Source organism: Hibiscus syriacus, unplaced genomic scaffold (assembly GCF_006381635.1).
Source record: "Hibiscus syriacus cultivar Baekdansim isolate YM2019G1 unplaced genomic scaffold, ASM638163v2 tig00117056_pilon, whole genome shotgun sequence".
NCBI classification, from domain to species: Eukaryota; Viridiplantae; Streptophyta; class Magnoliopsida; order Malvales; family Malvaceae; genus Hibiscus; species Hibiscus syriacus.
This window is the reverse complement of record NW_024063539.1, coordinates 2712715-2736211: the sequence shown is the minus strand read 5'-3', so window position 1 is coordinate 2736211 and position 23497 is coordinate 2712715. Positions and strand designations below refer to the sequence as shown.

The following is a 23497-nucleotide window of genomic DNA, read 5'->3' as shown; positions in this document are numbered from 1 at the left end:
ACAACACACTTGAAATTTTTTATCACTGTCGCACATGAGGGATTTTGCCGAATAAGAACATATGAAAAAAGATATAATGATCAAAATAACTTGATAAAATAGTCATTTAGGTCTTTATTTTTTAAAAAAAATAACACTTTAGTTTTAACGTTTTATTTTGGGATAAAACGATCCTTAATTTAATGAAATCATTAGTCAATTAACGATCGACGTTTTCTGTGGATCAAAATACTGACATGACATGTCCACATGGATGCCACGTAAACAAAAAATATTTTTAAATTAATTAATTATAATTAATTATTTTTTATTAAATTAATAATAACTAACTAGATCTTGATACGTAATCACGACACTTTTCTCCTCTAATTGATTTAGTAAACTTCAAATGTTGTTTATATGTCCATGCAAAGCGCCGAGTAGTCTGCTGCTTTATCTAATTTTGCAATTTCTTGAAACAGAAGTAGAGTAATACTTTTGGTGGATTACTCCTTAAAAATAGTTTCATAATCGTTGAAATTCTTTCTCTCTCTCTCTCTCTCTCTCTCTCTCTATATATATATATATATATATGACTTATTAGCTTAATAAATAATTGCAAATTTCTTTTTTAATTCTGGTGCTTGACAATGATGAGCAGAAAGTATGTTTCACTAGTGGTACTAATGTTTCTCTGCTTCCATGCATCGATCACTGAAGGGCAGCAGGCAATATATGAAGATCCAAATCAGCCGATTGAGAGGAGGATTAAAGACCTTCTGGGGAAAATGAACCTCGAAGAAAAAGTGGGACAAATGACGCAGATTGAACGTACAAACGCCACCGCAGACGCCATGAAGAGTTACTTCATCGGCAGCGTTTTGAGCGGTGGAGGAAGTGCACCCAAGGTAAATGCCACTCCAAAAGAATGGATGGACATGGTGAACGGTCTCCAACAGGCTGCTCTTTCCACTCGTCTCGGTATTCCGATGATCTACGGAATCGATGCCGTTCATGGCCATAACAATGTCGCCAATGCCACCATTTTCCCACATAATGTTGGTCTCGGAGTAACCAGGGATCCACAACTTGTTATGCAGATCGGGGGTGTAACGGCACTCGAAGTCCGAGCAACCGGCATTCATTACGCCTTTGCACCGTGCCTCGCAGTAAGTGTTCTTGCACAAGTTTAGTACATACAGATCATTCGTCATTCCTCTTTAAATTCACATGTTTATACATGTAGGTTTGCAGAGATCCTAGATGGGGTCGATGTTACGAGAGCTATAGTGAGGACCATACAATTGTGCAACAGCTGACAACCCTCATCGACGGGCTACAAGGAATACCCCCAGGAGACATGAAGGGCATGCCATATGTCCATGGAAAGTACGTCATTAACCGAATTGAATACAAATATATAAATATAAATAATGTTTGATTGTCTCATCCCCTTGGTGGTATGATGTAGAACAAAGGTGGCCGGTTGTTCCAAACACTACGTCGGGGATGGCGGCACCGTCAACGGCATTAACGAGAACAACACAATCGTGGACGACTCGACCTTGTACGGCATCCACATGCCTGCTTACGTTAACTCAATTGCTAAGAGTATCGCCACCGTCATGGCTTCTTACTCGAGTGTTAACGGAGTTAAGATGCATGCTAATAAACAGTTACTTACCGACCACCTTAAGGGCAAACTTGGTTTCCAGGTAAAATATAACTGTTGTTTATTGGTAGCAAATTTACTGAATAAGAAACAAGTGAGATTCTATTAATTTTTTCCCCAGGGTTTCGTCATCTCCGATTGGCAAGGAATCGACCGGATCACCTCTCCCCCTCATTCCAACTACACTTATTCGATTCAAGCTTCAGTAACGGCTGGTGTTGACATGGTCGGTTCTAGCTATAAATTACATATTTTTGGAGATGAGAACTTGAGATATGAAGTAATGATAGATGTTTTTTTTTCAGATTATGGTTCCCTATGAATACAAAGAATTCATCAATGGCTTGATTGATTTGGTAAAGAAGAATGTCATTCCCATGAGCCGAATTGATGATGCCGTAACTAGAATATTGCGTGTCAAGTTCGCCACGGGCCTCTTTGAATATCCCTTGGGCGATTATAGTCTAGTTAACGAGGTTGGTTCCCAGGTGAGTTGTTGCTAAAATCTATAAATTTAGTTTTAAATTTGAAGTTAACTTTCTATTGTTTTTGAATCTGGGTTGCATTTGAACGAATCTGCAGACGCATAGAGAACTGGCAAGGCGAGCTGTGAGGAAATCGCTCGTGTTGTTGAAGAATGGGAAGCCAGGGAATCCAACGCTTTTGCCTCTCCCGAAGATCACCGGTAAGATTCTTGTTACGGGAACCCATGCCAACAACTTGGGGTATCAGTGCGGTGGTTGGACCATTGAGTGGCAAGGCGTCAGTGGGAACAACTGGACGGCAGGCACCACCATCCTCGAGGCCGTGAAAAAAACCGTCGATAAAAAAACCAAAGTGGTCTACAAGATGAACCCTTCCAAAGACTACCCTGAGAAGACAAATCTCGACTTTGCCATCGTTGTGGTCGGTGAGGTTCCTTACGCGGAGACGAGAGGTGACAGTACAAACTTGACCATCCCGGATCCTGGTCCGCATATCATCGAGAACATTTGTAAGAATACCAAATGCGTTGTGGTGCTCATTTCAGGGCGTCCCGTTGTGATCGAGCCGTATCTCGACAAAATTGACGCCCTGGTAGCGGCTTGGCTCCCCGGGAGTGAAGGACAAGGCGTGGCTGATGTTCTTTTTGGTGACTTTGGATTCACCGGCAAGCTGGCTCGTACGTGGTTTAAGAGAGTAGATCAGCTTCCGATGAATGTTGGGGATCCCAGTTATGATCCGCTTTTTCCATTCGGTTTTGGACTTGAGACGCAGCCCACATCACAAACTACAGATACAGTAAAACTTGAGTTGTAGACATGACGGTCAATTTCCCTGGGTTAGATAAGTACTAGTTTGTACACGTGGCAGTTAGTTAATTAATAATTTTTTTATTATTTATTTCACTTGGAATAGGTTATATTTTTTTTTTTTGGATAAATCAATTCAATTTTATATCCAAAAGAGCAGTAAAACTGCTTCAAAACTCTGAAAGTTCATACATAAAAATCAACACTTACAACACTATACAACAGAACTGAAAACATCAATGTTCAATACCCCATTGATTACAAAGAGTATTATTGACATAGTCATTTCTATTTATTTCTCTACCCTTAAGTTGAATAGCAACAGAGTCTTTAATAGCAAGGAGTAAGGCATTAACATTTCTTGAGCGTCCTTGGTAAATTCTCTTGTTTCTCTCCTCCCAAATAATGTAAGTAAAAGTAGTCCAAGCAAGCTTCATAATAGTAGTGAGTAGTGATTTTCCTTTCCATGAAGCACAAGCCCATGAAATGTGAGCATCCCATGAACAAGTTCCTCTGCAAATGTCATTAAGATGCAGGACAGAGTTCCAAACAGAATTTGCCACAGAACAATGAAGAAACAAGTGGTCCCTAATTTCCATCTCTTCACTACAAAGCACACAAATACCGTCAATGTTTAACCCCATTCGAATCAGCCTATTTTTGGTTGGTAATCTGTCAAGGAAAGCCATCCAAGTAATAATACTATACTTAGGGACATGAAGAGGAAACCAGAATAATTTATGCCAAGTAACCTTGTCATCTTTGTTACGGATGTGATGCCATATGTCTTTGATTGAATGAGTTCCAGAAGCAAAAATGGGGGCAGCGTGATTCCTCATACTGAGCAGTTTACGAAAGCTCCAGTTTACGAATAGGTTATATTGATTTACTTTAAATCATATTAAATATATGAATAGATAGGATATTACAATTTTGCACTCACTAATACAATCAAACACTCAAAAGAATGAATAAGAAATAACCTACGGTGTATAAATAGAGAAAATAATACTTTGAATTGAAGGAACTGAATCTTCAATTTGTTAGACCTAGATTTTATACCATCCAATATATTATATTGAGGAGTTTTGATTTTATTTTTAATAAAGATGAATAATTTAATACTACTGTATATTGATTATTGTAAGTTAAATTCTTGATAAGAATAATCATCTTTTACTGAGAATCAATAATTGTTTTATCAATTAAAGAATGCATTAATATTTTCGAAGATTGACCTCTACTCTATTTACTATCGGATGAAAATCAAAGAGTTTGATATCTTAAAAATTGTATTTAAAAGTCACTATGTATATTACGAGTTCCTAATTGTGTCATCCTGACTCACTAATGCAACTACAATATTTATGGATTTGATGAATTGATTGTTATTAATTATATGAAATTCATGTGTACTCTAAAAATGAGAAACATCACAATAGATATTTTTTGAGTCATCCTCCAAAATTCTTATGATAAGCATTTTTCATTAAACTTGACAAGTGTGAATTTTGACTAGCTAAAGTGATATTTTTGGGTCATATTATATCTAGTGAAGGAATCCGAGCCAGTCTAAAGAAAATTTAGGTCATCCTCGAATGGAAGCCATCTAAGAATATCAGCGGAGTCCAAAATTTATTAGATTTGACTAATTATTATAGAAGATTCATCAAAAGATTCTCTATGATAACTGCTCCAAGGACTCAATTGCTTGGAAAGGATATGTCATTTCGTTAGTATGAGAAGTAACAATAAAGTTTTGACCACTTAAAATGCACTCTTTCTTTGCTTCATGTTTGAACAGCAAATATTGTTAGTGTAACTCCAATTGCTTATGTTCATCTTCCAAGTGCTTCAAGGCTTCACTCTCCTTCTTCCCCTTTGCAATCACCTGCAAATATCCTTCCTTTTCCGTTGGATTTACGTCTTCATAAGGCTTATTTTCTTCAGCAGTAATGATGTTCCTTTTAATATGTCCCGCCAATAATGTAATGTCACGTGCATCAGTGGCTACTGAAGTATACATGATCTCTTTATTAATTTAGATGACTTTTAATAGCTGCTGTTTTGGTAAAATTTTCATTCTCCTCTTTTAGTGACTAATCACGTATTAACTACTGGCAATTTTTGGTAATATATTATTGGTGGAGCATAAGAATGACCCAAGGGAGGAGTGGTTGCCCCTAAAATTTTTAGATTCTCTTATATTTTAGATTTTTTTTTATATTTTATATTAATAATCTATTTTTATATCTTAAAATTTTATAAATTTATCCTATTTAATATAAAATTATGTGTTCGTCGCTGAGACATACAAATGAGAAAGACGAATTTTGTTCCCAATGGAGTTCATTTGTTTCACATGTAATTGAACTTGAAATCATAGTTAGGTAATATAAAGTGGAACCTAAGCCGGTTCTAAAATTAGAAAAAGTTGTTTGTTTGTCCCATGCAAAGCGCGGAAACGTTTGTGACTCTTCTCTGATTTTGCAAGTCTTTCGCGCTTGCAATACACGTAGGTGGATTACTCCTTATAAACAGTTCAAGTCAATTTCAATCTGCCTATCAGTCTATTTATGCCTCGTTTCAATCTATCTATGCCAAATTATTGAGTGCGTTTTACTTGTTGCATTGTACTCTGACGCTTGAAATCTAATACAATGAGTAGAAAGTATGCTTTTTGTCGTAACCGTCTTTCGGTTGAGTCTAGAAATTGGGTTTCGATTTAGGAAAATGTGGATTGGAGTCGTCACCAACCACTTTAAAACGAATTTAGGTGGGTCGGACACCATTTTACCTGATCTGCGTTGTACCAGAAACGTGTCGAGTTCGGGAGTCGGTTACGGTCAAGGAAGTATGAACACCCTTGAACCGCCCTTTCGATACCACATAATTTTCAGTTGTCTTAAATTAAGAAAATTGTAATTTTAAATAAAAATGTAAACTTTGATCATGATTACTTACCTTAGATTGATTTGAAAATATCCTTAAAAATTCGAGAAATGTGTTAGATAAACAAAATAAAGAAAACAAATAAGATAAAGAGAATAAAATAAAAGAGAGAAAATAAAATAAATAAACAATATAAGGAAAAAAATAGTAAAGTAATAATTATATATAATAATATTTGAAAAAGGAATATATATATATATATATATATACATCAAAGTATTAATAAAATAAATAAGCTATATATATATACAACAAATATTTAAAAATAGAAAAGCTACCCTCTCACTTCACCGAAAGTGGGGGGCTTTAGTCAAAAATAAGACAAAAAGAAGAAAGTGGAAGAGACTTTAGTTAGAAATAAAACAAAAAAATAGGTCCTCTAAGTTAGTAGTATATAATATAATGTTTAATAATAATAATGATAAAGAAACAAGATTTTAAAAAAATAATATAATAATGAATAAAAAAACAAAAACAATAAAAAATATATATATATATATATATATATATATATATATATAAAGTTATAAGATATATTACGTAAATAAAGAAATAATCAAATAAAAATAATTAAGAATATATATATTAATAATAGGTATATAAATAAACTATTAAAAGTATAAAAAAATATATAACTAGATAAAGATAATTATAATATATATAGTAATAATAGACTTATAAGTAAAATATTAAAGAAATATATATATATATATATATATATATATATATATAATAAAATATAGTAAAAAATCAAATGAAAATATATATATATATATATATATATGTATAATAATAACATGAATAATAAAAATAAATGAATAAAATATCCATATAATAAATAAAGGGATTAATATAATTTTTTAAAAAATTCTTCCCCTCCTTTAACCGAAAATCAAACCGGTTTTTCAAAATAAGCCTCGGGGAAGCGTAGATCTAAGAGAAAAGATCTCAGTTCCCTTGTGTTCATCGGCCCTTTCAAAGTAAAAACAGAAAAGAAGAAATGAAACAAGCCACATGCAAGCGAGAATCGAATCAATATAGGTAAAAATACCTCTTTTATTTCTCTGTTGAAAATTACAAGCGAATCTTTGGGGCTTATTGCATATTTGCTTTGGGTATTTTTATGTGTGCGTAATCCCGTATGATAATCGTGTCCCCTGGTGTGGTAATTACAAGGCTTATTTATAGTACTAAAAAACCCTATTTTAGACTAGTATTTAAGTCCTAATCCAACTCTATTTTAGACTAGTATTTGAGTCCTAATCCAACTCTTTTTTTTGGTTACATGAAGACTCCTCGATTGGCATGACAAAATCTGGTGTCTTCAGCTGCCCCTCTTTGCTCATTATCGTGTAACGAAAATGGAGCAAAGATTACAAGACACAAATTTTGTCCATATCGAATATCCTCTGTCGTAGAGTTGAAATCATTGTGAGGTTGAGTCAAAATTGGAAAATTCTGAGCACGAAATCCTTCGTCGTGAAGTTGAAAATGAGCTCAAAGCTTTTGACAATTGGCCTCTGAATCGTCTTCTGGCTCAAGATACTTCGTCGTGAAGGTGGAACTTGACCTGAAGACTTTGGTATTGTGATGTTACAGATGACCCCTTCATCGTGAAGTTGAGTCAATTCGTTGGGGTATGATATCCTTCGTTGTGAAGTTATATATTTATATGGCCCCTTCGTCGTGAAGTTGAGCATGAGAATTGGATATCCTTCGTCGTGAAGTTGAAATCCAAGTAGGTTGTATTGTTCCGAGTCCAATATCCTCCGCCGTGAAGTTGAAATTGGCTCTGGAACTGGAAAATTGTTTGTTGACAGCCAACCACCCCTTCGCTGTGAAGTTGAGCTTATGCTGTCTTGAGTCTAATATCCTTCGATGTGAAGTTGAAATTGACCCTGAAATTAGGAAATTATTTGTTGACAACCAGCCGTCCATTCGTTGTGAAGTTGAACTTGTGTCGTCTCGAGTCCAATATCCTTCGCTATGAAGTTGAAATTAGCTCTGAAATTGGGAAATTATTTGTTGACAACCAGTCGTCCCTTCGTTGTGAAGTTGAACTTGTGGTCTCGAGTCCAATATCCTTCGATGTGAAGTTGAAATTGACCCTGAAATTGGGAAATTGTTTATTGACAACCAGTCTTCTCTTCGTTGTGAAGTTGAACTTGTGTCGTCTCGAGTCCAATATCTTTCACTATTGGCTCTGAAATTGGGAGATTGTTTGTTGACAACCAGCCATCCCTTCGTTGTGAAGTTGAACTTGTGTTGTCTTGAGTCCAATATCCTTCGTTATGAAGTTGAAATTGACTCTTAAATTGGGAAATTGTTTGTTGACAACCAGCCGTCCCTTCATTGTGAAGTTGAACTTGTGTTGTCCCGAGTCCAACATCCTTCGATGTGAAGTTGAAATTGGCTCTGAAATTGGGAAATTATTTGTTGACTACCAGCCGTCCCTTCGTTGTGAAGTTGAACTTGTGTTGTCCCGAGTCCAATATCCTTCGCTGTGAAATTGAAATTGGCTCTGAATGAAACTGAAAAGTTGTTTGTTGACAACCAGCCGTCCCTTCGTTGTGAAGTTGAACTTGTGTTATCTCGAGTGGCGTGATATCCTCCATCGTGGAGTTGAAATCGCTGATGGCCTCTTCGTCGTGAAGTTGAGCTTTGACTTGAATATCCTTCGTCGTGATTTTGAAATCCAAGTATCATATGTTGTGGGTGGACACGATTCCCTTCGCCGTGAAGTTGAAACCGTGGATGACCTCTTTATTGTGAAATTCAGCTTCGAGCTAGATATCCTTCGTCGTGAAGTTGAAATATACTCTAGAGCAAATTGTGTCGCTTTGAGTTCAATATCCTTCGCCGCGAAGTTGAAATTGACTCTAGCTAAAATATGAAAAAGTTATGCATATATGTTTTTTTTGGGCTCTGGAGAAAAAACTCGAACTCCGGTTGCTTGTCTGAAATCTTGATTCTGGAATCTTGAAGTTTCGATCCTTGGTCTTGAATTCTTCAATGTTCAATTATGATGTTTGTTTTTTTTATATCCTTGATTTGGGAAATGCTTCTCGACCATCTCAACTATATGCATGAGCCTCGATCGGCTTCCGAGTACCTGTACTTTTCAGTGAATCTTTGTACAGTAATATGCGAATATATTTTGCATAAGTAAATAAATCATTAAGTTTAAGCTCAATCCAAGATGCTCAAAAGGAATTGGTGTAGAAAAAAAATTGTCTTTTATTCATGAGGAAAAAAGGAACAAATAATACATGACAAATATTCTGGAAGATGAAGACATGATGGGGTGTAAATGAACGTCTTAGATTTCAATAATGTGGGCACTTATGAGCTGAAAAGCCGTTAGGTGACCTTGAATACGGCCTTTACCAAAGGATCTTTGAGAATACGACAACATTCAAGAGAGTGTAACCTTTCTCCGACTCGTTGATTCTGTGGAAAATTTAGATACCGGGGAGTTTCAACTGTCTGGATTTCTTGAATTGTCCAAATCGTCCTTTCGAGTTTTCAACTTGGACCCATCCTTGGTTGCAAGACGCCCTTTGCAGGTTTTCATCTTGAACACACCTTATTTTGTTCTTTTTGTTCTTTTTTCTCTTTTTCATTTTTTTTAATTTAGGGCACCCTTTCGGGTTTTCACCCTAAACGTTTTTTCACTTTTTGTTCTTTTTTGTTTTTTCTTTCTCCAACTTAGGACGCCCTTTCGGGTTTTCATCCTAAGCGAAGTATTTCTTAATTGCATCCGAATTTATAGGATGTGGTAGTTCGGGTCCGTCTATTTCAACCAGGACAAGGGCTCCTCCGGAGAAGGCCTTTTTCACGACATAAGGTCTCTCCCAATTTGGCGTCTATTTTCCTCGGAAATCTTTCTGAACTGGCAAAATTCTTTTTAGCACCAGATCTCCTTCACAGAATATTCTCGGGTGTACCTTCTTGTCATGTACTCGAATCATTCGTTTCTGATAGATTTGACCATGGTGAATGACTTTCAGTCTCTTTTCATCTATCAGATTAAGCTGATCATATCTGGATTGCACCCATTCTACGTCATCCAATTTAATTTCTATCAAGACCCATAATGACGAAATTTCTACTTCAATGGGAAGCACTGCTTCCATTCCGTAGGCTAGTGAAAATGGGGTTGCCCCAGTCGAGGTTCATACTGAAGTTCGGTAAGCGAACAAAGCGAAAGACAACTTTTCATGCCAGTCCTTGTAGGTCTCGATCGTTTTCTCCACTATCTTTTTAATGTTTTTGTTTGCTGCTTCTACCGCGCTGTTCATCTTTGGTCTGTAAGTAGTAGAATTGTGATCCTTTCAGGTAAACCATACCGACATATGATCTCTTTCTTCAAAAACTTGCAAATAACAGATTGAGTGACATTGACATAAGAAGCAGCCTCTACCCACTTAGTGAAATAATCGATAACTACAAGGATAAAACGATGACCATTCGAAGCCTTCGGATGGATTTGCCCAATAACATCCATGCCCCACATAGAGAAAGACCATGGTGACGTCATGACATGAAGCGGATAAGGTGGAACATTTATTTTATCTCCGTAAATCTGACATTTATGACATTTTCTAGCATAGTTGATGTAATCACTTTCCAGTGTGGACCAGAAATATCCGCATCTCATTATCTGTCTCGACATCATTTGTTCATTAGCATGTGCTCCACAAACTCCATTATGTACTTCTTCCATCATTTTTGCCTCTTCAGCATCGACGCACCTTAACAGAACTTGGTTATGGCTTTTCTTGTACAAGATCTCCCCATCAAGAACGTATCCAGCTGCCATCCTTCTAATGGTTCTTTTATCAGTCTCAGTGGTTTCCTCTGGATAACTTCGATGCCTGATATACTGCAAAATGTCGTAGTACCAAGGCTTGGTGTCTTTCACTTCTTCAATCTGGTAGCAATGAGCCGGGTACTCATACGACTACATGTCAATTGACATCATTTCAGATTTCCCGCCAACTTTGAATGCGGCTGCCAAGGTAGCCAAAGCGTCAGCCATTTGATTTTCTTCTCTTGGCACATAGTGGAAGGTGACTTCATCGAATTCCTCGAGCAGATCCATCATTAGCTTCTGGTATTCCATCAGTTTTGTATATTTGGTTTCCCATTCTCCACGGAGCTGATAGATTACTAATGCTGAATCTCCATATATCCGCAAGGTCTTTACATTTTGCCCCAGTGCAGCTCGAATTCCCAGGACACATGCTTCATACTCCGCCATGTTGTTGGTGCAATCGAAGTTCAGTCTGCTGGTAAATGGGTAGTGACTCCCTTCTGGAGAGATCAGTATTGCCCCGATGCCATGTCTTAGTGCATTTGATGCCCCATCGAAATACATTCTCCAGGAACTATTTGTTGAAGTATTTGCTTCTTCTAAGGATAAAGCCATCAAGTCTTCATCCGGGAAATCAAAATTTAAGGGCTCATAACTCTCATCGGTTCTATTTTCCAAGAAATCTGATATGGCACATCCTTTGATTGCTTTCTGATTCACGTACTCGATGTCGAATTCATACAATAGCATCTACCATCGAGCTAACCTTCCAGATAGAGCGGGTACACCCATCATATATTTTAGTGGATCTAGCTTGGAAATCAACCAAGTGGTGTGATACAACATGTATTGTCTAAGTCTTTTCGTAGCCCAGACTAAAGCACAGCAAACCTTCTCAATATGAGGATATCTGACCTCGCAATTGGTGAACTTCTTTCTCATATAGTAGATGGCTCTTTCTTTTCTTCCAGATTCGTCATGTTGACCCATGACACACCCCATTGAGTTCTCGAATATGGATAGATACAAGAACAGAGGTTTGCCTGGGATAGGGGACATTAAGATTGGAGAATTAGACAAGTACTCTTTCATCTTCTCGAATGCAGTCTGACAGTTTTCATCCCATACTCCAGGGTTGTTCTTTCGGAGAAGGCGAAAGATTGAATCACATTTATCGGTTAACTGAGATATGAACCGAGTTATATAATTCAATCTGCCCAGAAATACTCGGACCTCTTTTTATGTTCGAGGTGGTGGTAGATTCTGGATAGCTTTAACTTTGTCAGGATCAACCTCAATGCCTCTTCTGCTGACCACGAAGCCTAACAGTTTTCCGGATGTTACCCCGAAGGTACACTTGCAAGGGTTCAGTCGTAACTGGAACTTCCTCAATCTCTGGAAGAGCTTTCTCAAATGCTCGATATGTTCATTCTCGATCTGTACCTTGATAATCATGTTGTCGACATAAACCTCGATTTCTTTATGCATCATATCATGGAACAAGATCACCATAGCTCTCAGATATGTTACCCCAGCATTCTTTAATCCGAAAGGCATCACTTTGTAACAGAAAGTTTCCCACATTGTGACTAAAGTGGTCTTCTCCATGTCTCCAGGGTGCATCTTGATCTGATTGTATCCCAAAAATCCATCCATGAATGAAAAGTAGTTGTTCCCGGCTGTATTATCCACTAGAGTGTCTATGTGTGGCAGAGGAAAGTTGTCTTTGGGACTTGGCTTGTTAAGGTCCTGGTAATCGACAAACATGCGTACTTTCCCGTCCTTCTTCGGCACAGGTACTATGTTGGCCACCCACTCCGGATATTTGGCCACTTGAAGAAAACCGACATCAAATTGTTTTTTGACTTATTCCTTGATCTTAAGGTGTATTTCTAGTCGCATCCTTCTTAGTTTCTGCTGCACTGGTTTGCATTCTGGTTTAATAGACAGTTTGTGGACTACCATATCTGTGTCTAATCCTGGCATGTCTTGATACGACCAGGCGAACATCTCTCTGTATTCCCGAAGTAAGACTATCAGGCTGTGTCTTACTCCAGTCGAAAGAGTTGTGCCGATTTTAATCGCCTTTTGATCTTCTTCAGTACCCAGATTCAAGATTTCGATTGTCTCTTTATGGGGCAGTATTTGTTTATCTTCTCTTTCTATCGTTCTCAAAAATTCGGTTGGCAAGTTGCACTCCTCTTCAGTGTCGCATTCATCAAATTCCCCGAGACAAATGGCCGATTCAAAATACACCTCCGGATCAGAATCATTAGTGCCTACATTATTGTTATCTGGGGATCTGAAAGGAGGAAAAATATGCATGCGTGAGAGGAAAATCCCCCACACGAAATAGTCATGAATTAAATTCAAGAGAAAGTGGAAATAAAGTATCAAAATGAAGAAGATAGACGATGAATTCAAAAAGGGAAAAAAAGGAAAATTTGTTTGTCATGGGAAGAGGAAAGAAAAAAATGCATCTTTTATTGAACCTAAACATAATGTTTATTCACCCTTACAAAAGATCACCTATTTCCCTGGGTATAGGCAAATAGGGACGATTCGAATATTACTCTGAAAGACTCTTGTAAACCACAGGTAGTTCTTCGACCGACCAACAGCTAGGCACGAACCCAGGTGGTAGAGGGCATATTTTAGATCTATCCTCGTTGTCAGCATTTCCAGTGGTTACGGCTTTGATGCTCAAATCCTCCAAAGTCGCTTCTAAATCTGACAAGGTGGTCTCAAATACATAACCACCTGACTGGAATGTATGGCAGAGAGGCGGGAATGTCATGGGTTCCCATTGAAGTTCACTTCCAATCAACCTGGCTAGTCTTTTCTCTCGGTTCTTCTGAACTTCCTTTCTCTTTTCATGGTAATTGGGCTGAAAACCGAGCCCAAACTGATCTAGCTTTGAAATAGGAAGGATTGTGTTAGTCATTCCTTGCAGAGACTTCTCAAACCATCTTCTAGTCCTGGCGTCTTTTCCCAAAGTCTGCATGATCTCTATTTTAGTACACTTGGAAAGTCGGGGTTTAGGAATCCTTCTTCCTTCTGCCATAAAGGTGGCATTCACAAATTCCAATGAGCGGAATGAACACTCCACCGCTTCCTTGTCTACTTCGATGTATGGGGCCTCCGTGGTCACACTTGCCACAATATCTTCCTCAACATTGATAATTACTAAGTCATCGTTCGTTAATGGCACCTCAATTTGCACCTAAATAGCATATGATGTTTTTCCTTTGACAGCAGAAGAATTTTCTTGTGGTCTGCGTAGAATTCTGGGTGAAATAACCACCTGTGGGGTTGGTGAAATGGTTTTTTCCCTCGGAGGGACTTCCCCCTACTGCACTAGCTTACTGCAAACCCAATAACTTGGCCACAATTTGGTCGACCAAGGACTCCTAGTTTTTATTGATGGACTCCAGGGTGCTCTGACTGTTTTGAGCCATCTTATCTTCTAGTTTTTTTTTGCAGTCTTGTCATGTTCTCCTCGAGTTTTTTCATTCTGGCCTCTATTTGTCTCTTCTTTGCTCGAGTATTATGCGGGTGATGCGTATTTAATGCTTGCGGTGGTAAACTTGGTGTTTGCTCTTTCTCTTGTAAAACATGGAAAATATGAAAATAAAAATGCAAAGTATGTAATGCGTGATGTATGTAATTTATAGGCATTGATCCAGAAAAGTGTCCATTATTATAAATAATCCTTATTCAGAAAAAATGTTTTATCTTGTAAGAGACATAAAAACAATCAAAGGTATGTTCGGACTAAATCTTCTAGACATCCATCCGAGATACTTTCTTCCATGACTCGACTGCTTCTTTGATCATCTTCTTATAACTGTCACTGTGATACATAAACTCTGATGTAGATAATCCATATGTTGCTGGGACAAACTGATGTGCCCCATACTGTCTAAGTGCCAACAATGGAGCATACCCAACTGCACCCCAAAGTCCAAATAAGGTCATAATGTCAGAATTCCCACACTTGAAAGAACATCACTGAAGAACAACCAGGGGGTTCTCCAGGTAATATCCTGGTCCTGAAGATGCGTGAAGACCTTCATCCATTTTTCCTTTGTAGCACATTCATACCATTTCATAGTGATGAACTCTCCCAAAGGTGAATAGGTGGTGCTAAATAGGCGGTAAGCAATCCCGTTAGTCTTCCAGAAGTGGCTGTGAATCCAGACTTGAAGGAGCTGAACACACCCAATGAACCTTCCTCCACCAGTTCTTCTGCAATGATAAGAGAACGAAAGGTCTCGGCTAAGATGGCAGGTGCTGGGTTTACTTGCTTCGAAAGTTGCTCAAATAGTTCTACTACAACAGCATCAATGTATCCCAAAGTCTTCGGGAATATAATCAGACCATACAAACCCAGTGCAAACAGGTCTATTGCCTTCCACTCATCGGGATGGTCCTTCATCAGTTGCTTGATATGAAGCCAGGCAATTCCTTCCCCACTGCCTTTACATCGAGCCTGTTACCCTTCTTTCGTCAACCCCGGCAACCTTGGCTAGTACAATCTTGAAAGACTAACTCTTGATGTGTTTAATATAAGCTCGCTCCAATCTGATATTTTCACAGTGCAACAGTGTAGTGTACTCTTCAATGGTGGGTACCATGTCCTCCTGATTAAAAGTAAAGCAAATGTATCCCGGGTTCCAGAACTGAACCAAGGCTCTGATCAAGGGCTCATCAGTCTTGATATGAAGAAACAATGCAATGTCACCGTACCGTTGGTTGAACTTTTATTTCTGATCATTCTTCCAACTGCCCCAGATGTCCCAAAGCTCTTGCACGTCGTTCTGCTTTAGGCTAATAGAGGCGTAGCTAACCAATTCTGACATATAGCTTCCTTGAAGACTGTCTCCCTTTTCCTTCTGAGTCTTCTCGGACCATAGTCGTACCTCAGGGTTTTTAATCTCTTGTATTACAATACCTTTATCCATTAATTCAGATTATTATGTGTAATAAATACCTTTTAGGGATCAATGACCTCTTGTTATGATGCAAATACTAAAAAATAAATACAAAGGCAAACAGTTAGTAAAATAAAAACAAATAAAAATGAATAAAAATAAAAAATGGCAAGAAAAAAAACATAAGGAAAAAAACATGGTTAGGAAAGAAATGTCCTAGGTTTTGGAATGTGGTTTTGGGGTAGGCTCTATTTCTTCAAAGTCTCCCAGTTTAGGTTCTAAAAACGGTACCCGAGTTCTCCTTGCTGGCGCCCCCTTGGGCTTACCAGACCCTCAGTCCTAAACCCTAAGTTAAACTCGAGAGGACACATTCCCTTATGTCTATACGGAGAATAAATTCACACGAAGACATAAGGTATATGAATCTCAAAGGCTACTTGCTAGGCATATGCGGTGAATAAATTCACACGAATGCGTCGCTTTCACCCCCACTTAAAACGGGTTCGGAGCTCGGGTATAGAACCTTTAGATGAAAAAATTTCGGGAAGCCGAAATCATTAGAAAACAGTCAGTCAACTATTTACTCAAAAAAATATAATCAAAAGTAAGCAATAAGGATCGAAATGTTACCTTAAAATTTAAACTTATCATTTTCATTAAAAACACAACTGGAAATTACCTTAGCTTGACTCGCTTACCTGTCCCCAGCGGAGTCGCCAAGCTGTCGCAACCGTCTTTCGGTTGGGCCCCAGAATTGGGCTTCGACTTAGGAAAATGTGGATTGGAGTCGCCACCTACCACTTTAAAACGAATTTAGGTGGGTCGGACACCATTTTACATGATCTGCGTTGTACCAGAAACGTGTCGAGTTCGGGAGTCGATTACGGTCAAGGAAGGATTAACACCCTTGAACCGCCCTATCGGTACCACATAATTTTCAGTTGTCTTAAATTAAGAAAATTGTAATTTTAAATAAAAAGGTAAAATTTGATCCTGATTACTTACCTTAGATTGATTTGAAAATATCCTTAAAAAATCGAGAAATGTGTTAGATAAACAAGGTAAAGAAAACAAATAAGATAAAGAGAATAAAATAAAAGGGAAAAATAAAATAAATAAATTAAATAAATAAGATAAGGAAAAAAATAGTAAAGTAATAATTATATATAGTAATATTTGAAAAGGAATATATATATATATATATACACATCAAATTATTAATAAAATAAATAAGCTATATATATATACAACAAATATTTAAAAATGGAAAAGCTACCCTCTCACTTCACCGAAAGTGGGGGGCTTTAGTCAGAAATAAGACAAAAAGAGAAAAGTGGAAGAGACTTTAGTTAGAAATAAAACAAAAAAATGAGCCCTCTAAGTTAGTAGTATATAATATAATATTTAATAATAATAATGATAAAAACACAAGATTTAAAAAAATATAATAAGGAATAAAAAAAATGAAAATAATAAAAAATAATATATATATATATATAAAGTTATAAGATATATTACGTAAATAAAGAAATAATCAAATAAAAATAATTAAGAATATATATATATTAATAAGAGGTATATAAATAAACTATTAAAAGTATAATTATTATATATATAACTAGATAAAAATAATTACAATATATATAGTAATAATAGACTTATAAGTAAAATATTAAAGAAATATATATATATATATAATAATAAAATATAGTAAAAAATCAAATGAAAATAATTTAAAATATATATATATATATACGTATAATAATAACATGAATAATAAAAATAAATGAATAAAATATTCATATAATAAATAAAGAGACTAATATAGATTTTTAAAAAGCTATTACCCTCCTTTAACCGAAAATCAAACTGGTTTTTCAAAATAAGCTTCGGGGAAGCGTAAATCTAAGATAAAAGATCTCGGTTCTCTTGTGTTCATCGGCCATTTCAAAGTAAAAACGGAAAAGAAGAAATGAAACAAGCCACATGCAAGCGAGAATCGAAGCAATATAGGTAAAAATACCTCTTTTATTTCTCTGTTAAAAATTACAAGCGAATCTTTGGGGCTTATTGCATATTTGCTTTGGGTATTTTTGTGTGTGCGTAATCCCATATGATAATCATGTCCCCTGGTGTGGTAATTACAATGCTTATTTATAGTACTAAAAAATCCTATTTTAGACTAGTATTAGAGTCCTAATCCAACTCTATTTTAGACTAGTATTTGAGTCCTAATCCAACTCTTCTTTTTTGGTTACATGAAGACTCCTCGGTTGGGAGGACAAAATCTGGTGTCTTTAGCTTCCCTGTGGTATTTGTGTTTCTCTGCTTCCAAGCATCAATCACTCAAGAACAACGGGCAATATACAAAGATCCAGACCAGCCATTCCAGGCCAGGATTAAAGACCTTTTGAGTAAAATGACCCTTGAAGAAAAGGTGGGACAAATGACACATATCGAACGTGAAAACTCCACTGCGAACGTCATGACCAGTTACTTCATCGGCAGCGTTTTGAGCGGTGGATGAAGTGTGCCCAAGGTCAACGCTACTGTAAAAGAATGGATGGACATGGTGAACGGTATCCAACAGGCTGCTCTTTGGCCATAACGGAATCGATGCCGTTCATGGCCATAACAATGTTGTCAATGCCACCATTTTCCCGCATAATGTTGGCCTCGGAGTAACTAGGTGCATCTAAGGTTCCTATTTCCTCTTTGGGAATATAATTGATCACGGTTGTATGAATCTTGTTTCCTTCATTGATCTACCAGGGATCCACAACTTGTTAAGGCGATCAGGGCTGCGACTGAATTCGAAGTTCAAGCAACCGGCATTCCTTACGCTTTTGCACCATGCATCGCAGTAAGTGTTCTTGCCCAAGTTTTCTCATACATCTTTCATAATTCCTCTATAAAGCTGCATGTTTATATATGTAGGTTTGCATAGATCCTAGATGGGGTCGATGTTACGAGAGCTATAGCGAGGACCATACAATTGTGCAACAGCTGACAACCCTCATCGATGGGCTACAAGGAGAAGCCTCAGCTGACATGAGCAGCATGCCATATGTCAATGGAAAGTATATCATTAATCGATTAAACCAAATTGAATATATATATATATATAATATTTGATTGTCTCATCCCCTTGGTGGTATGATGTAGAACAAAGGTGGCCGGTTGTTCCAAACACTACGTCGGGGATGGCGGCACCGTCAATGGCATTAATGAGAACAACACAATCGTGGACCACTCGGCCTTGTACGGCATCCACATGCCTGCTTACGTTAATTCTACTGCCAAGGGTATTGCCACCGTCATGGCTTCTTACTCAAGTGTTAACGGAGTTAAGATGCATGCTAATAAACAGTTGCTTACCGACCACCTTAAGGGAAAACTTGGTTTCCAGGTAAAATAAAATTGCTGTTAATTGGTAGCAAATTTACTGAATAAGAAACAAGGGAGATTCCGTTAATTTTTCCCCCAGGGTTTCGTCATCTCCGATTGGGAAGGAATTGGCAGGATCACCTCTCCCCCTCATTCCAACTACACTTATTCAATTCAAGCTTCAGTAACGGCCGGTGTTGACATGGTCGGTTCTACTTACATAATGTTGTAGTTGAGAACTCGTGATATGAAGTAATGGTTGCTGATTTTTTCAGGTTATGGTTCCCTACCAATACAAAGAATTCAGCAATGGCTTGGTTGATTTGGTAAAGAAGAATGTCATTCCCATGAGCCGAATTGATGATGCCGTGACAAGAATTTTGCGTGTCAAGTTCGCCATTGGCCTCTTTGAAAACCCCATGGGTGATTATAGACTAGTTAACGAGGTTGGTTCCCAGGTGAGTTTTGTTGCAGAAACTATAAAAATCAGTTTTAATTAAATTTCTCTTGCTGTTTTCTCAAATCCGGGTTACTTTTGACGAATCTGCAGAAGCATAGAAAATTGGCCAGGGAAGCTGTGAGGAAATCGCCTGTGTTATTGAAGAATGGGAAGCCAGGGAAGCCACCGCTTTTTCCTCTCCCGAAGGTTGCGGGTAAGATTCTTGTTACGGGAACCCATGCCGACAACTTGGGGTATCAGTGCGGTGGTTGGACCATTGAGTGCCAAGGCGTCAGTGGGAACAACTGGACGGTAGGCACCACCATCCTCGACGCCGTGAAAAGAACCGTCGACCAAAAAACCAAAGTGGTCTACAAGATGAACCCTTCCGAAGACTACTCTGAGAAGACAAATCTCGACTTTGACATCGTGGTGGTCGGTGAGGTTCCTTACGCAGAAACAAGAGGTGACAGTTCAAACTTGACCATCCCGAATCCCAGTCCGCAAATCATAGAGAACGCTTGTAAGAATATCAAATGCGTTGTGGTGCTCATTTCAGGGCGTCCTGTTGTGATCCAGCCGTATCTCCATAAAATAGACGCCCTGGTTGCGGCTTGGCTCCCCGGGAGTGAAGGACAGGGCGTGGCTGGTGTTCTTTTCGGTGACTTCGGATTCACCGGCAAGCTAGCTCGTACGTGGTTTAAGAGCGTAGATCGGCTTCCGGTGAATAACGGCGACCCCAAATATGATCCACTTTTTCCATTTGGTTTTGGACTTGAGACACAGCCCAAATCAGCCTCACGAGGCATCAAACATGAGTTATAGACATGAGACAGTCAACTTTCCTTGGCTTATAGTAGCAATTCCTAGTGTTTTGTATTTGGTTTCACATAGTTTTTCATTTAAATAATTTTTTTTATTAATGTAGGTGATTACAAAGGCAAAATCCACGAGATAACGTTCTCGAACTTTTTATTTCACGAGATAATGCTTTGGACATATTATTTGCTGAGATAGGGTGAATTCTGTAGTGAAGTCGTAGGTCGCCATGCACTCCGGGCGATCAAGGAGGTCGCCATGCACTCCGAGCGACCAAGGAGAGGTCGTCATGCACTCAGGGCGAGCTATGCATGCATGTGGGAGCTGTGCATGGGCCATGCACGTCGAATTGTCTTGGTGTAGGTCGCCATGGAGTCCCGGCGACATGGTAGGTCGCCATGCACGCCCGGCGACCAAGCTTTAACCCTCTGCATGCCCTGCATGCCATAACTGGGAGATTCCTGCCCGGCGACCAAGCTTTAACCCTCTGCTCTCTCATACATGCGTTGCATCCATAGCTGGGAGATTCCTGCATCCATAGCTGCATTATTGCAACGTTAATTTAGCTGCTAAATACAACAAATATTGATGTTGAATTGCAGCCTTTCAACGCTCAATAGTTACACGATTCAACGCTAATATTATTTGCTCAAATTTAATGACGCTCTCCAACGCTCATTTGCTTTATATAAAGGATATGAGGGTTTAGGGTAGAAGCAAAAGCAGAAGCACATATAGAAACTTTGCCGAGAGAGAGAAAAGGAAGAAGAAGAAAAGAAAATAAAGGCTCAAACATCGTTAGTGAGGTAATTTTTTATTGTTTAATTTAGTTTATTATATGAAATTATTAGTTTGTTAGTTTAGGGTTTAGGGTAAAACTAAAATTTAGTTAATTAGTTTGTTAGTATAAATTATTAGTTTGTTAGTTTAAGTTATATTATATTAGTTTGTTAGTTTAAGTTATATATTATTATATTATATAAAAAACTAGTTAATTAGTTTCTTAGTTTAAGTTATTAAATATAAAAAATTAATTAATTTGTTAGTGTCTTTAAATGTATATTAGGTTGTTTCTTGAAGTTGAAGTTATATTATAAAAAAATTAGTTAGTGCTTAATTAGTTTGTTATTTAACCTAAGTTATATTATAATAAAGAAATAGTTTATTAGTTTAAGTTATATTATATATTAGATTATATAAAATTAATTTGTTTAATTTATTGTTGTTTAAAGAAATATTTTGTTTACACATACAAGGCATTATTCCACAACATTTGCCCACGTACAGATTGATTCGAAGAAAGAAACAAGAAAGGAAAATAAAGGAAAGGAAGAAGGCATAAATACGCGGGTAATTTATTATTTTTTGTTGTCCATTTTTTTGTTGTTGTGTATGTATAAATTAGTTAGTTATTAAGTTTATATTAGATTATATAAACTAATTTGTGCGAGATAATTTCCGTTTAAAAAAATATTGTGTTTAAAAATATTTAGTGTTATTTTAAAATATATTTTGTTTAATTTATATTATATGTGTAAATTAGTAAGGAGTAAAAATTAATTAAATGAAATAATCCGGTCAACGCATTATCTCACGAAATAATTCTTTCGAGAACATTATCTCGACAGTTTTACCTAACAAATTTGTTTGATATTTTAAAAAAATAAAAAATATTATCAAACTAATCATTATTATTAATAATCATTACTAAATGATTAGTATCAAATCTAAATCATTAAATATTTATAATAAATAATTATTAGTAATCATGACTAAATCATATTATTATTAAATCATTAAATATCAAATCATAAGATTAATAATAATTATTAAATCATTATTAGTAATATTAGTAATCAATCAATCAAATTAAATAAAAATTTTTATTTGATCGTTAATATAATAATATATTATATTATATTTAAATATTTAATGATTTATGAAATTATCTTATCTAATTTTTTAATCTAAATTAATTTATTTTTTATTTGTAGAGAAAATGAGCAACAACTTTTTCACGATTGCCCATTATAATGTACAGATTATGAAAAATGAGGTCGGAGTAGTTTTTCAGACTGAAAAACCAATAAATATGATGTTCAAAAAAGACATCACATTTATAGAAATGAAACATAAGATAGAACGAAAAAATCGAGTTGATGGTTTGAGGTATAGGTTTATAATATGCCCCAACCCAGTCAGATATGCTACAGTTCCGCTTGAAGAAGATGATGATATTGGAACCATGGTTGGATTACATGAGTCAACTAATATAGCAGTTATTGAGTTATTTGTTGATGTGCGTAACATATGTGATGTTCATGGGTCATTAAGAGGTGTGGCTCAAAATCCATCTGAAATGGCTATATATAGTCAGTTTGAGGAGCCGACATACATGTTCCCGAACAGTTTTATGGCACTATTTGAAAGTGTAAATGAAGTCGGAGGGACATCTGCAGTAGCAGAGTATGAGACGAGAAACATATCAGAATTGGTTGTTGATATTGATGCTGAAAATCGATGGGGAGAAATTCATGATGATTCAAGCGAAGATGAAGAAACCGAAGAACATGTTTTGGGCGACGATGAAAATATTTTCGGTTGAGGTGCAATTGATGAAGTTACGACATCGTATGAAGCTACTCCTCACATGTACGAGATAGACTATGATGCGATGAGGGCACCTGAATTCCCAGACATGCCACATTTACCTCCGTACCAAATGACTGAATCATTCGATAATTCTGGTGAATTTTCAGTTGGGGTGCAATTCAAAGGAAAAAATGAAGCTACGCTGGTGATTAAAGAGTACTGCATCAAATGCCATGTTGATGTCCATGTTGCAGAGTCCAACCAGAAAATCATATACGCGAAGTGTGTAAAATATGTTCCAAAGTGCAAGTGGAAGATCAGAGTGTCGAAAAATCAAAGGCACGATGTTTGGGTCATCACGAGATACAATGGTCCACACACATGTTTGCGAAACTCCATCGAACAGGACCACCGACTATTGGACTCCGATGTAATATGCAAATACGTGAAGGCGATGGTTGAAAAGGATCCAAGGATATCTTGTTCAGTGTTAGTTGCATCTATTAGAAACCAATTTGGATATCAAGTAAAATATGGCAAGGTGTGGAATACGAAGATGAAGGCAATGAAGCTAACGTATGGAGATTGGGATACATCGTACAATGAGCTACCACA

The 23497-nt window shown here is 37.0% G+C and overlaps 1 protein-coding gene and 1 pseudogene across 1 annotated transcript; both read left to right on the top strand.

Moving 5' to 3' along the window:
* Positions 1-632: 632 nt before the first annotated feature.
* Positions 633-2950, top strand: LOC120198178 (beta-glucosidase BoGH3B-like). The gene is made up of 6 exons (XM_039199545.1): positions 633-1148; positions 1226-1368; positions 1451-1694; positions 1773-1877; positions 1957-2139; positions 2234-2950. The coding sequence occupies exons 1-6, from the start codon at positions 633-635 to the stop codon at positions 2948-2950; spliced, it is 1908 nt and encodes a 635-aa protein (XP_039055476.1).
* A 14817-nt stretch (positions 2951-17767) lies between these two features.
* On the top strand, positions 17768-20296 carry LOC120198177 (annotated as a pseudogene).
* The last annotated feature ends 3201 nt before the right edge of the window (positions 20297-23497 follow it).